We start from the raw sequence: 15,813 nt of genomic DNA, 5'->3' as shown, positions 1-15,813 counted from the left end.
TGCACCGTACTTGATGCCAGCAGGACCCAAGAAATGATGTATAGGAAGTGTTATGTCACAGGAACAGTAGAGTATGGCTGGCTAAATGAAATGTACACTGGCCAGGAAGTCGGTGGCTTGAATTTAAGTTCTGGCTCTGTGATCCTTAGTTTCCTTATTTGTAAAAAGCCACTGATAGACCTCTGGACCTGGTTACCTCACAAGGTCTCATTAGCACATTTGTATAATTTCTTTATCAGATCTTTGGCTTATTTTTTTCTCTCATTAGCCTCTACTCTTTCTCCCAAATTGAGCGGTTTTGTTAACTTCCATTATTAAGGTTAATAATTCTTGAAAAAGTACCTTAATGGTACTCTGTGATCTTATCCTGAGGTAGGGTGGTAGAGCCCTGAATATGGCAGTTATAGTGGTACTATGACAAAGGGATCAGAAGCAAGAGTCTGAGTCCACATACCTGGGTTCAAACTCCAGCTCTAAACTACTCTGGAGTTAGCTGGGATATCTGTTCACATCAGTTTTCTCAACTGTAAAATGGGTTCAATTATGGTGCCTATTTCATTTGATTATTATGAAGATTAAATGAGATAATGTAAACTGCTACATACCGTTAGCACATAGTAAGTAATCAGTACATGTTGTATATTATTATAATTGTTGCCTCTTTTCTAGATAACTCTAAGCTAAGATTATGTGAAACCAAAAGTGTTCCAGCCAAGAAAAGCTGTGAAATTTTGTTGAGTTACTCAACAGATCAGCAAAGATCTAGGATGAGAACCCACATCACTTGACATAAGTGAGCATTAGTCTATACTTCTGGTATCCTGGAACAGTTGACATCTGTACACAAAGTGCAGAACTTACAGATGAAGACTGCCAAGAACTGATTGACAGAGCAGGAAGTATGAGGCAGTAGAGTTTTAGTGGCTAAGAGGACAGACCTGGAGCTAAATTCTCAAACCTGAGTGACCTTGGGCAAGTTACTTTAGTCTGTGATTCAGTTTTCTTACCTGGAAGGCAGGAATGATAATAATACTTAACTCACAGACTTATACATGTTCTGAGCTCTGTATAGCTTGTTTAGAACATTGCCAGGCACTTAGTAAGCATCCAGGGCCTGTCAGCTATTTTCATTAGGTACCCATCTTGTGGCTTCTAGTGCATTGCTCCCCCTGGGAAGAACTCCTAGCTTCCTCATGTCCATCCTCTTGTTCTTCCAAGCTTTTGTTTGTCTTGGCTGAGCTGCCTAGGGCCCTCTGAAAATGCTTGCTGGCTGATGTTCCCATGTTCTCTCATAGCAGTAATCACCTCCACATGGCCTTAATACTTTTCCAAGCCTTTATCTACCTCTTGGATTAGGTGCTGTCCTCAGGCTCCTCATGAGGCTGGGAGAGGAAACAAGGGCCTGTGTTACATAGGAAGAAACTGCAGCTCCAAAAGGGGAGGCATCTTGCTTGGTGCCACACAGACTGTGACCAAACTGGGACTGGAAGCCAGGCCCCTGCCAGAGCTCTTTTACTGCCCTGTACCTCAGGGATAGAGTGACAGAACACAGAAAAACTACATTTCTGACCAGCAGCGATCTAGAACATAGCCTGGATTTCAGACATAGATAGCTACCTCCCTCTAGGGTCTTGGCAGCCTGTCATCCTCAGCTCTCAGAAGAAGGGTATTCATTGAGTGTACTTTCTGAGGTGGAAGCATGTGCTAGTGGGAGAGGAGCCTGGGGGAACCCTGGTCTGGGTGGAGGGACAGGGAACCTGTGAATATAAATCCCTAAGTTCATCATGAAAAAGAGTAGGCACTCTGCCTATGCTAACTCACAAACACCATACTACATGTACGCACGCATACCCTTCCCCTGGGGCTAATCATGGTTGAACCTTACTCCAAAGAGCAGTTCCCAAAAGATCACTTCTAGGTCAGACTAGTAGAAGTCTGAAAGAAAGAGACCTGCTGAGCCAGACTTAGAAGAGCAGGGACATGACTTGGGTTTATTAAGGTAGGGAATGAGGGAGTCACGTTGGAGATGAATAGACAGAAAAGGAAGCAAGAAGCCAAAAAATACACGAGAATGGGATAGAGGATTTTGTGTTGGAGTGGTCTGAAAGCCTAGGGGATATTTGAGATGCCCTCTTCCTTAACCCTTCCCTCTACCTTCCTGTCTCCCAAATAGACTCCTTCTTGTTTCCACACAGGGCTTCATCAGGCTGGACATGTCTGAGTTCCAGGAGCGGCATGAGGTAAGTGAGAGTCCCTGGTGAAGTGTGATTTGGAGGGCCTCTCAATCAACATGACTCTGCCTGGATATTTTTTTGTTCCTTGTCATTTAGACCTGCGATAATTCCAGCAGCCTTAGGATTTGTCCTTTGGGGGCATACGTGTGCAAGAGGATCACTGGTCTATTTTACATAGGACTTGCTCTAAGAAATAAACAGAGAGAAGATCTCTAGGCTCTCCCATGGCAGCATTCCTATCACCCCAAAGAAAGTCCGACTATCCTTGTGGATACAGGCAGTCTTAATGAATGAAGCCATTTTCCTGTGCATGCCCATATGAAAAGCTAAAAAGTATAGAAAGGCCTTCCCAATATGTTCCCTTCCTTCTTCCAGGTGGCCAAGTTTATTGGGTCCCCACCAGGCTATATTGGCCATGAAGAGGGTGGCCAGCTGACCAAGAAGCTGAAGCAGTGCCCCAACGCTGTGGTGCTCTTTGACGAGGTGGACAAGGCCCATCCAGATGTGCTCACCATCATGCTGCAGCTGTTTGATGAGGTGAAAGTCACTTTGGACTGGGATGGAGTAGGGGATACCTGGAGGTATTGGGGCGCTGTGAACAATAAGAATCAAGGGCCCAGAGGCCTTGTCTGATCCCTCCTCCGCTTGCTATTTCCACATGTGTATGTTCAGTCACTTAGCAGATGTGGTTTTGTCCCCTTTCTGGACCAGGGCCCAGGGTGGGCCCTCGAGGGCAGACCAGCACTACCCAAGAATTGGAATTTCGTAGTTGCCCGGGCTACCTTCTAGAGAGACATGGAGCAGAGGTGCCAGGACAGACTTGAATTTTTAGTTCCCACTCTGTTCCATCTCTGTGCATCAGCGCCTTGACAAACAAGGAGACTGGATCCAAGATAAGCTTCAAGAACCTTTCTGGCTCATGGAGCCCTTCTCTTCCAAGGAGCTCTAGGCTTGTCACAAACTAGACAGCCTCCTTCTGATGGGGTGAGCTCTAAATGAGAAGAACTCCCTTCTTTATCAGCACATTCTGGGTACTAGGCTTGTTCCAAAGTTGTCATTGCTAACCATCACAATAGATAGGCAGAATAGAAACTGTCTTCATTTTTTACAGAAGAAACTGAGGTTCAGAGAGGTTGTAAATGTCTTGCCCATGGCATGGAGCTACTGTGCAGAGGAACCCCATTTGGGCCACAGATACATTTGATTCCAGAGCCCCAGTTCTCCCTCTCTGTATACTCCTTACTTCAAGCAGAGGACAGAGACTTAGGATCATAGGAGGGGTTGACTTCCTCAGGGGCCCTGCAGAACTGGATACAAGCCTTCTCTTCTGCTCCCACACAGGAGCTATTCTAGCCAAGACATGTCCAGATGGAGTCCAGCCTACCTTTCCACTTAGCCCCATCCAGCCCTGTGACAATAGGAAGGGTTTTTGCTTCCCATGTTGCAAGTGTGCTCAATGAGGTTTAGTAAGAAGGGACTCCTCCTGGACCAAGTAGCACACCAGGTACCAAGCCAGGAAGACTCAGATCCAATATCCCCACAACTACCCATCCCCTTCCCCACCTGGCCCAGCATCCTTGTCCCTGCCCCAGTTTTTTTTTTTTTTTTTTTTTTTTTTTTTTTCCTGCCCCAGTTTTATTGCTGTCTTCCTAGCCCCCTAGCTGTTCCCTGTTCCCAGACTAGCCACTGAGGAATGAAGGTGGGGCCTCAAAAGGTCATAGATTCAGTTACCGATACCAGTGCTCTGAGACTTTCCATCTTGTTCCAATCTCTTGTTGGAATTCAAGTATACAGCTATAGACCAGACCCAGTCCTGCTCTCTGGGAGCTCCCTGCCTAGTAGATGGGTGGAAAGGAGACATGATAATAGTTGATATTTTTGACTTTATGTGCCAAGCACTGTTCTAAAACATTCACTCATATAAATTCATCGAATCCTCCCAGCCTGTGAGGATGGTTATTATTATTGCCTCTGTGTAAGAGATGGAAACTGAAGTAAAATGAGAGAAGTGAGTGGCCTATGGGCATGCAGCTGGGAAGAGACAGTCCAGGCTTGGAGCCCAGGCAGTCCAATTCAGAGCCTGCAGCTTCAGTAATAACTACCACGCAGCTATAGCCAGAAGAGAGAGATAGGTCTGCAGGGAAGCCTTCACAGGAATGGAGGGCTTAGCTCAAAGAGTATGGGCACTGCAGCTTCTGACATCTCTGCAAAGGAGCTTCTCATGGCCTCCTTGGCCCAGAAAGAGTGAAGGGAGCTTTGACTGAGAAACACAAGTACCACCTTAAACTTGTTACCGCCTCTATATGTAAGCCCTCCCCCCACACACACCCGCCCCCGCTTCCCCTGCTGCTGTCCTTCCACTGGCTTACCTTTTGGGAGTCATAATTCCTTCCTCTAGCCCCCACCAGCCTACTGCCATTTCTGAAGTTTATGCCCTTTGTTCCATTGACCAAAGCTACCATCCAAGATTACTTAGCCAGATTTATGCTTATAGGCTTCTTATGGACCAAGACCTTGTATTACCTACTCCAACCATTCCCAGAGCCCACAAAGTCAAGGGAAATGCTCTGTTGAGTAACTTAATTCAACAGTAATTCAGCATACCTTCCAAGGATAAATAAGGAGGTTCTAGATGAACCTCCTTATTGGAGGAGGGCAGAATGGAGAAGGGCTGGCAGCAGACACCCACTGTGCAGAAGCATAGGGGCACAAGGCATCCTGGCCTGTCCAGGGAGCTCTAGCTGCTCAGTACCGCTCGACTGCAAAAGGGAAGGAAGAGCAGAACAGTAGAGGTGAGTGGGTAAGGTGAGCAGGGGCTAGTTATGACCCCAGGCAAAGGAGTGTGGGTTTACTTGTTAGATTGTAGGAGTCTTTAAAGATTTTGAACAAGGGGACACCTGAGTGGCTCAGTGGTTGGGCATCTACCTTCGGCTCACAGCGTGATCCCGGGGTCCTGAGATCGAATCCTGCATGAGGCTTCCCACAGGGAGCCTGCTTGTGTCTGCCTGTGTCTCTGCCTCTCTCTGTCTCTCGTGAGTAAATAAATAAAATCTTAAAAAAAAAGTTCTCATTTAAATAATAATAAAATAAAGATTTCGAGCAAGAAAGAAACATGACCAGATGCTCACTTTATAAAGATACTGTAGGCAGCAGTGAGAGAATGGACTGGAAAGAAGAGGGGGAGCAGCAAGAAGGCTGTTGAAGTATCCAGGCTAGATGGCTGCTCTAAAGCAGGGCTACAGGCTGGCCAGAACTCCCCAAAGGCCGACCTTGCAGGGCTCAGTGATTGAACATGAGGGGAGATGGAGGAGTTGGGGGTAGCCAGCTATAGGATTTCTGGCCTGGGTGACTAGATGGCCGCTGTCACCATCAGCTGAGGCGGACAAGGAGGACAAGCAGGAAACTGGCGAGGAAGATGAGGAACTGAGGTTTGAAAATGGCTGAAAATGAGATACCTAAGGGACAGACTAGGTAGAGGTGTCCAAGAGGCCAGCCATCAGTTGGAGCAGTCTATAGCATAGGACTGATCTAGACTAGAGGCAGAGATTCAGGAATGCATCAGCACAGATAGGGAAGGCTGAGATCTCTCAAGTAGGGGGTATATAGTATGCAGAGAAGAAGAGAGAACTAACACAGAGGCTTGTGACCAATATATCAGGAAAGGCAGAGAGGGAATGTGGTTCAGTGTGGAGCGAGAGGACTCAACAGTCTCTGCCTCAGTGTTCATGAATGAGTGGGAGAGACCAGCAGCAAAAAGCCCTCCAGCGTACTGTGGTACATGCTGCACTAGGATAAGTTGCAATGCCAGGAGTTGTCAGGGCACCAGATCCAGTCTGAGGACATGAAGGAAGCCCCCCATTCCCACCCAGCCCTGTTCTCCCAAGCCTGGTCCCAGAGAAGCAGGAGCCCTCATGCTCTCACCAAGTAGAACTAATGACTTCAGAGCCTGCTGTGCAGGGCAGAAGTCCCAGGAGGACACTAGCCCCTGGGGAGCCTACCTCTGTACCTCCCTTTAAGTATGGAAGCAGTGGGAAAGCAGCTCCTATAACTCTGGGTTGGGTAACATTCACACCCTCCCAGTTACTGCTGGGACGTGGAACAGTGGCAGCTCCTTCTTTGAGATACATCTCTACTGCCAAGGACTCTGAAGAGGAGGAGACATGAGCACTGTGAAAGTCATCCTTTGGGTTAGTCATATACTGTATCTGCTCCCCTCACCTACCTGAGACCCATTCTCAGGCTCAGTTAAAAGCAGGGTTTTGATCCTGGAATGAAATTGCCTAGTTCTTGTTCTGGCCACTATAGCAGGATGTGTACTCAGTCCTCGGGGATGAACTCTGCGAAGAGTGTCATATGCACACATTTGGACGTGTCACCACACACACACACACACACACACACGTAACTCATAATCAGGAAAGCCAATGGCAAAAGCTCAAGAACATCCACTTGCACCCTTGCCTTCCTTTCTTCCCACCCCAGCGTAGGGTTGTGGAAAGTAATCAGAACCTGGACCATAGGGCCCCTTCTGAATTGATCCCCTTGGAGTTAACACTTTCTAAGAGGCCTGAGGGGCACCTGGGTGGCTTAGTTGGTTAAGTATCTGACTCTTGATTTTGGCTCAGATCATGATCTCAGGCTTGGGATCAAGGCCCATGTTGAGCTCCATGTCGGGTTCTGTGCTCAGTGGGGAGTCTGCTTGAGGATATTTGTCTCTCCCTTAAATTAAATAATTAAATCTAAGAGGCCTGTGCCAAGGGCCAGTATAAAGCAAGGCTAAAAAGCACCAGGTACCATGCCCCGCATAGAGTAGGTACTAAGTTAATGCACATTCCTTCCCCTTTTGCCTATGAGGGCCAGAGCTGATCTGCCATTGGCTTTAGAAGCAAGCGCTGAGCCTGAGTCAGGTCCATACTACCAGGGAAAGGGAAATGCTTGAGGTGGACTAGTTACCAGCTGAGGTTGAGGCAGGCAGGAGCCGACAGGTTGGGGTCAGTGACCTGTCCCCAGAACCATGCTCCCTGTGCTTTGTGGGAGGGGTGCAGTGGTGCACAGAGAACACTCAGCAGGGCTCTGGTGGTAGAAGTAGAAGTGCCATGTTGGTGTCCACTGTTGTTACTACCATCAGTTCTGCTCAGCAAGACCCTGACCATTGCTTTCATCATATAGGACTGTAAAGTACCGTTATACAGTGATGGACTTGTTTGCTGAGTAGATGCAGCTTCTTGCCTGGAACTGAGTGGCCCCAGATAGCTATACTTCTCATTCTTCTGTCTCTTCTCTCTGCTCTTGCTTCTTTTCTTTTTCTTTGATGCATCTGTCTCCACTATAGATCCTTTCTTTTGTCTGTGTCACTTCTAGAAAGAGCTCAAGATTCCAAGGAATCTTCCCACATTGGTTAAAGGAGGAGCCTTATTTTCTGTCCATCTCTGTCAGGCAAAAGGATGGCTTTAAAGTTGCAGAGATGGCATACCTGCAACATACCTCCTAATAACAGTTCAGAACATTTGCACAGCTTAGCTAACTAAGGATTTTTAACCAACATGACCATATTAGTCTTCACAGTGGCCCTATAAAATACTCTCCTCTGAACTCCTGGGCTTCCCCTTATAACACTTAACTCACTGAATTGTCATTGCTGGTTTCTTGAGTGTATTTTTTTTTTTTTTTTTTTTTTTAAGGAGCCTGTTGAAGGCTCAGTGAGGCCCTGGTGCCCCAACACAGAGCCTGGCCCAGACTGGCCTCCAAGAGAATGTGTTGGATGGATGCCTGTTTAATCAGTTGACTTTTGGGGTGCCAGAGATGAACTGGGGACCCTGACTGATGACAGAGATGTAGTCTTGACTCTTGACTGGAGGCACTCTCAGCAGATAGAATGGTTACAGCCCAGGGCAATGAGAACCAGGAGGAGTGAGCAGCCGGCAGTTCTGAGCCAGGGGTTCTGGGGAGACCTCCTGGAAGAGGTACCCAGGCTCAACACTCTCTGACTGTGCAGTCACTGTTCTTTCCCAGGGCCGGCTGACAGATGGAAAAGGGAAGACCATTGACTGCAAGGATGCCATCTTCATCATGACCTCCAATGTGGCCAGCGACGAGATTGCACAGCATGCACTACAGCTGAGGCAGGAAGCTTTGGAGATGAGCCATAACCGTATTGCCGAAAACCTTGGTATGGCACATGGCCTGAGCTGTCTGGGCATCTGGGCAAGTGCTCAGACCATCAGCACATCTCCTAGGGGCAAGGATGATATCAGGCAGGAGGCCACATCTATCACCTTTTTATTTAGAAATGAACCTTCCAACCCCTCTTCCAAGTCAGAACTCAGGTCTTGGTCCTGACTGTTGTTCCCTTCCTTCCCTCCCTCACACAACTCCTACCCTAAGGAACCCTCAGGCTTTGTATTTGTAGCACATAGAACTGGAAGGGCTTCAGGAAGTGCCCAGTCCCATGCTCTCGCCATTCAAGTGGAGACTAGGCTGAGGTTTAGAGAGCCTGAGGTCCTGACCAGGATCACACAGACCATCAGGGGCAGGACAAAAGGTCTTTTTATGAATGGGGGCTGGAGGCAGGCACAATTCCCAGAGCTCCTTAGGTATGAGAGTAGGCAGTTTATGATTCTTTTTCCACAGGGGATGTCCAGATTAATGACAAGATTACCATCTCAAAGAACTTCAAGGAGAATGTGATACGCCCCATCCTGAAAGTAAGATGTCTTTGTCCTTCCTACTGGAGTGTCCAGTGGGAAGATCCCTTAGCCATCCTTAGTCTTCCTCACTGGGGTCTAGTAATTCCCTTCTGGGTCACAGAGCTCACCCACCCCTAACCTGGCCTTGCAGGCTCACTTCCGGAGGGATGAGTTTCTGGGAAGAATCAACGAGATTGTCTACTTCCTCCCCTTCTGCCACTCGGAGCTCATCCAACTTGTCAACAAGGAGCTGAACTTCTGGGCCAAGAGAGTAAGAGCAGGAACTTCCCCTGGGCGGGGTTGGGAGTATCAGCTGCCTAGAAGCATGGAGCACAGTGGTGCGGGCGGGTGACCCTGGTGGCACACAATCACTCATAGTCCCAGGCCTCAGGCCAGAGTGGTGAGAGGTGGAAACACTGGGCCACATGCAGGTATGCTCCTATCTGACCTGTCTCAGGCCAAGCAAAGGCACAACATCACGCTGCTCTGGGACCGTGAGGTGGCAGATGTGTTGGTCGACGGCTACAATGTGCACTATGGCGCCCGCTCCATCAAGCATGAGGTGAGCACAGGAGCCAGAGAGAAGTAAGGCACCTCCCTCCCTAGTGCCCCAGCCCCATCCTAGGCTCCCAGCCTGGAATAGTCCATACTCAGAGGAGATGCCCCTCAGAACCAAAACCAGATAAAAGTAAAACTCCATTCTGGAGAATAACCAAGTATGAACCCCTGCCAGAAGTGAGGAACTGAGTTAGGAACCTCAGAAACTGACATCATTGAGTCTTTAGCATAGTCCTGCAAGCTGTGTGTTGTTAGCCCCACTTTGCAGAGGGGGAAACTAAAGCTCAGACTTTAGTCTCTTCTGACTTGCCCTAGCAGTAAGTGACAGAGCCTGGGCTTCAGCCCCAGGCCACAATAAGGATGACCATTTCACCTGTCACCTACAGGTAGAGCGCCGTGTGGTGAACCAACTGGCAGCCGCCTATGAACAAGATCTGCTACCTGGGGGCTGTACCCTGCGCATCACTGTGGAGGACTCAGACAAACAACTGCTCAAGAGCCCTGAACTGCCCTCACCCCAGGCTGAGAAGCGTCCCCCCAAGCTGCGGCTAGAGATCATCGACAAGGACAGCAAGACCCACAAACTGGACATCCGGGCACCACTACACCCTGAGAAGGTGTGCCACAACCTCTAGCTTCTACCTACTTGCCTATATGTGCCCTCAACATCCAATAAAGGCCCCTCGGCTGTGGCATGGCAACTGACCTATCTTCCCCTCATGCCCTTTTCATCCTCTCCACCCAGCCTGAGGCCTTTTCACCTCCTCATAGCCCCTGGAAGACCTCAGCCTCAAAGTCAAAAATAGGGATGTGGCCCTCCCATAAACCCTTTGTTTTGGGTCCAGAACTTGCTAACAGGCCTCCAAGAGAGGAGCTGCCTCCTCACCCCCTTCAAAGCAGGGAGGAGAAGGAGGTCCCATGTCCTATCCTTCAGCATGATCCCTATGGCCTGTAGTCTCTGGGACTTTATCATGGTCCCAGGAAGCTCAGAAGTTTGACAGCTAAGAACAGATCTGCCTGGGAGAAGACAGGAACCAGGCTATGATCTGCCATCCTTTGCTGGCCTTTATGGAATGGGTCCCCAGAATGTCTGCATAGTTTGTGGAGAAAGTACAGAGGCCCAGGCACAGAGGTTGTACAGTGTAGGCTGTAGCTTCCTCTTGCCCATACCCCAAAAATTCCAAGAAGAAGGGACCCATTAAACCCTTCCCCTCTCCACTGCCATATGGTGGCCATTCCCCCTCACCACACATTCTGGTATCAGGCCAGACCATGCTTCTCCAGCTTTGGAACTAAGCCAGCGTAAGGCACCTCTAGGAGGAAGGTTGAGTGGGTCACTACCCTACTCTTGCTCTGGGACTGGACAATAGTACCAAATGACCAAGCAAGCTCACTTCTATAGGGCCTCCTTCAGGAGACTAACACAAACATTGGGGAGCTAGCTGTAGGGAGAGTGATAATGAAGTCAGGTTGTTCCAGGTGGCCACGCAGTCTGCATGTTAGTCACTAAGCAGAGGGTCTGCACACCATCCCCCAAGGGCATACCACAAACCAGCCATGTTTCGGTCCCAGCTTAGCAGGACACAACAAAGCCTGGTGCATCCTTGGGTACCATCAGCAGTAGCCCATCACCTGCAGGGCCTTTTTGGCTCCCTCCTTGGTGTCAGCTAATCTCTTTTAGGAAGCAGAAAATAGAGGCAGGAATTAAAGTCCCTTGGGTGATGGAAGAATGCCCCAACAAAGTGGTAGGTATGAGGCAGTCAGAAGTCAGGAAATGGGCTCCAGCAAATGCTCCAGCAATCACTGTCCAGTCCCTCAAAGAGCTATCTGCTGCTTCCTACCTCAGTGACTGCCGTTCTTTTTACTACTGCTGCTGCTACTACTACTACTACTACTACTACTACTACTACTACTACTTGTTTTGAAATCATTTTAGACTTACAGAAAATTGCAAAAATAGTAGTTCCCACATACCCTTCACCTCTCGTGTCTTAGTATTAACATCTTATAAAGTTATAGTATAATTATTAAAAGCAGGAAATTAACATTGACACAGTACTAACTAATCTGTAGATATTCAGATTTTGCCATTTTTCCCACTGATGTCCTTTTTCTGGTCCAGGGTCCAATCCAGGATCCCATGTTACATTTCTTTTTTTTTTTTCCATGTTACATTTCGTTGAATGTTTCCTTTGTCTCCTTCAGCCTGTGACAGTTCCGCCATCTCTTTGCCCTTCATGACCTTAACACTTTTTGAAGTGTCCAGACCGTTATTTTGTAGATTGTTCCTCAGTTTGGGTTCGTCTCCTGTTTTCACATGATTAGATTGAGTCTGCAGTTTTGGCAAAACTTCCTCCAGAAGTGATGGTGTGCCCTTTTAGTGCCTTCTAGCAAGGGGTGATGTTAACTTTGATCACATGACTGAGGTGGTGTGTATCAGGTTTCTCCACTATAAAATTACTTATTTCCTCTTTGAAATTAATAGGAATCTGGTGGGAAGATACTTTTAAGCTATGCAAATGTCTTATTTATCCTTAAACTTTTGTTACCAATTTTAGCATCCACCGATGGTTTTTGCTTATGAGTATTAATGCTGTGTTGGCCTAATGATGACTTTGTATTTACTTATTTCATCTGTATTTATTAATTGGTATTCTGTTGTAGGAAGAACTATCTCTTTTCTCCCATATATTTATTCTTTAATTTATTTATATCAGTATAAACTGATGGATTTTCTTTTTTATCCTGTGGGCTCTAATCTAATACTAGTTTATCTGTTGCTCATACTGGCCCAGATCTGGCCACTGGGAACTCTTTGGGTTGACTTCTGTGTTGTTTCAGCTCTGCCCTCATCATTTTTTTAGCCCTTCCTTACTCTCTAGCACCACACAATGTTCCAAGCTCATTTATATTTTTCCTGTTCCAGCCCTGGCATCAGCTAATTTCCCAGGTAGTTCCTGGTTCCTTGCGCTCGAGAATGGGCACTAGGTGTATTAATTGCTACTAAAGTGTCATTACTTCTAGGCTCTTTCAGCACACAGATCTAGGAAATAGGTGTATTCCTGTTAACACACACTGTTGAATTTATCATTGTATCTATATGTATATTATTAAAAATCATGAGTTTACATTGAAACCTATAGTTCCAATCCAATACCATAGGATTTGTGACTGCTGTTATTATACTCTACTGTTCTTTTTCTCTTCTGCTATCTCTGTTTCTTCTCCTTTCATTCTGTTTGGTGTTCAGACTTCCCTTAAAAACTCCAATGCAGTCAGTTAGTGACCATCCTATATGGAACATTCCTATTAGATAAAGTTCTTATGCCTGGTTGTCAGTCTTTGGTTCAGTTAGCTGTGGCTAGGAGCAGCAGGCATATAACTCAAGACCAGATAACTGTATTAGAAAACCCAATGGCCACCTTTGGGAAATGGAAAAAAGAAGATACGGTAGGCCCTCAGATTTTGAGGAACTTGATTATCACTTCTACAGATTCTTAGCTATACCTCCTAATTGATGTTGGCCTCTTGTTGTGCTTCCATAGCATTCTAGGCAGTACTCAGCTCACCTGCATTGTTTGTTCTATATCTGTCCTTGTCACTAGAATGTAAGCACCCAGAGAGCAGATACTCAGTTGTCCAGCTCACTGTCCTATTCACAGGACCTGACTGCCAGCATATGACAAATGCTCCAGGTATTTGGATGGATGGGTGGGCCCTGCAGCAAGCACAAATCTCCACAGTGAGTCAGAACAGTATCATTTTTTCACTGAGCACACATATATTTGTCATGTTCTTATGGCCAGCCAGTAGGACCTGTCAGGATTAGACCCTGAGCAAATGGGGCAAAGTAAGACCCAGATCCTGTATTGAGTATCCTGGAATGCATAAGACTGGGCTTGAAAATAAAAATGTAACACCTTTATTATTCAAAAAGAAAAATTCAAAGATGTATAGTGATTGTTTTAGAAATTTAGGGAAGGGGTACCTGAGTGGTTCATTTGGTTAAGCATCTGACTCTTGATTTCAGCTCAGATCATGATCTCAGGGTTGTGAGATCAAGCCCCATGTCAGGCTCCATGCCTAGCATGCTGACAATTCTCTTTCCCTCTGCCCCTGCACCCCCTCCCTCTCAAAAAAAAAAAAAAATATATATATATATATATATATATATATAGGGGATTAAAAAAAAGCATTTAAACCATAAGAAAATAGAAAATGGACCACTAAAGATAAAATCTGAGGTTAAAAAGGAGAAAGGATAAGTAGAAAAATCACTCTGTGGAAACACCAATAAAATAGATAAAACCTCAGCCTGATAAAAAGAAAGAGGAAAAAAAATGCAAGATTAGGAATGAGAAACCATGTAGGTATGGAAAAGTTTTAAATAATTATTTTAATAAATTAAGAAACAGCAGATAATTTCCCAGCAGACACTCAAAACATACTTTGAATAGACCAGTTAATTACCAAGGAAGAAATTGGAAAGGTGATTAAACATTTATCCTTTTAAAAAGTCATGTTCTTTTATTTAAACTTTTTAAATTGAAATATACATGGAAAAAAATGCACAAATCACAAATATACAGTTCACTGGATGGTCACAAGCTGAACACTATTTGTAGCTGTCACATTCAGCCCAACAAATAATTTTTTAATTATTATATCAGCTGCTTCAGACCATGGGATAAGATGAAAAGATGCTCAGTTAAATTTTAAAGGCCAGCATAAGATTAATACTCAAACCGTGGCAGAAAGAATGTCCTAGCCTAATCTCACCTATGACCATAGTTAAAAAGTTCCAAATAAAATAAAGTTGGGATCCCTGGGTGGCACAGTGGTTTAGCGCCTGCCTTTGGCCCAGGGCGCGATCCTGGAGACCTGGAATCGAATCCCACGTCGGGCTCCCGGTGCATGGAGCCTGCTTCTCCCTCTGCCTGTGTCTCTGCCTCTCTTTCTCTCTGTGTGTGACTATCATAAATAAATAAAAAATTTAAAAAAAAATAAAAATAAAGTTGAATTGTACACTATCATCACATTACATTTATTTCAGTGATACAAGCCTCGGTATCAGGAAATTTAGTAATAAAATTCACTACATCAAGAACTTGAAGAGGGTACCTGGCTGGCTCAGTCGGTAGAGCATACAACTCTTTTTTTTTTTTTTTTAAGATTTTATTTATTTATTCATGAGAGACAGAGAGAAGCAGAGACACAGGCAGAGGAAGAAGCTTAGGCAGAGAGAGACCAAGGCGTCCCAAGCACGCAACTCTTAATCTCAGGTTCTAAGCCCCACTTTGGGTGTAGAGCTTACTTTTTTTTTTTTTTAATTTTCATTTATTTATGATAGTCACAGAGAGAGAGAGGCAGAGACATAGGCAGAGGGAGAAGCAGGCCCCATGCACCAGGAGCCCGACGTGGGATTCGATCCCGGGTCTCCAGGATCGCGCCCTGGGCCAAAGGCAGGCGCTAAACTGCTGCGCCACCCAGAGATCCCTAGAGTTTACTTTTAAAAAAAAAGTTTTAAAATTATTTAAATGTCCATAAGATTAATATTAATGTTAATTTTCTTATTTTGATAATATATGATTAAGAGAATGTCCTGGGATCCCTGGGTCAGTGGGTAGACTATGCAACTTTTGGTCTCAGAGTCATGAGTTTGAGCCCCACATTAAGCAAGGACATGACTTAAAAAAATTTTTTTTAATTTAAAATACAGCAAAGCTCTATATAAAAGGAAAAGATTATTCATCAAAAAACATTAGCAAAAAAAAAACAAAACATTAGCAAACATCTCTAATAGTAAATACTAAAGTTATTTTGTTAAAGTCTGAAATAAGACAGGATTCAACATTTCTTTGAAAATCCAGCTGAGGGACGCCTGGGTGGCTCAGTGGATGAGCATCTACCTTCGGCTCAAGGCATGGTCTCGGAGTCCCAGGATTGAGTCCCACATCGGGCTTCCTGCATGGAGCCTGCGTCTCCCCCTGCTTGTGTCTCTGCCTCTCTCTCTGTGTCTCTCATTAATAAATAAATAAAATCTTTATTTATTTATTTATTTTAATTTTATTTACGATAGTCACACAGAGAGAGAGAGAGAGAGAGCGGCAGAGACACAGGCAGAGGGAGAAGCAGGCTCCATGCACCGGGAGCACGACGTGGGACTCGATCCCGGGTCTCCAGGATCGCGCCCTGGGCCAAAGGCAGGCGCCAAACCGCTGCGCCACCCAGGGATCCCCTAAAATCTTTAAAAAAAAAAAAAAAAGAAAGAAAATGCAGCTGAAAGCAATTAAGCAAGAAAACGAAATAATTGATATAAATATTGGAAAATATAA

General features: G+C 45.7%; 1 protein-coding gene across 5 annotated transcripts in view; it reads left to right on the top strand.

Annotated features, from left to right (window-relative positions):
* Window positions 1-10,183, top strand: part of CLPB (ClpB family mitochondrial disaggregase) — a 142,055-nt gene extending 131,872 nt beyond the window's left edge. For 2 of the 5 annotated variants that reach the window (XM_072794464.1, XM_072794465.1), the window contains 7 exons: window positions 2,196-2,240; window positions 2,610-2,771; window positions 8,247-8,403; window positions 8,865-8,938; window positions 9,072-9,191; window positions 9,378-9,482; window positions 9,865-10,183. In XM_072794464.1, the coding sequence (XP_072650565.1) occupies window positions 2,196-2,240; window positions 2,610-2,771; window positions 8,247-8,403; window positions 8,865-8,938; window positions 9,072-9,191; window positions 9,378-9,482; window positions 9,865-10,113 (912 nt within the window). In that variant the 3' untranslated portion in view covers window positions 10,114-10,183. Of the gene's footprint in view, window positions 1-2,195; window positions 2,241-2,609; window positions 2,772-8,246; window positions 8,404-8,864; window positions 8,939-9,071; window positions 9,192-9,351; window positions 9,483-9,864 lie in introns of all 5 variants that reach the window. The other 3 variants (XM_072794466.1, XM_072794467.1, XM_072794468.1) reach the window with 2 other exon arrangements.
* The last annotated feature ends 5,630 nt before the right edge of the window (window positions 10,184-15,813 follow it).

This window comes from Canis lupus, chromosome 23, assembly GCF_048164855.1.
Source record: "Canis lupus baileyi chromosome 23, mCanLup2.hap1, whole genome shotgun sequence".
NCBI lineage: Eukaryota > Metazoa > Chordata > Mammalia > Carnivora > Canidae > Canis > Canis lupus.
This window is presented reverse-complemented; position numbering and strand designations above follow the sequence as displayed.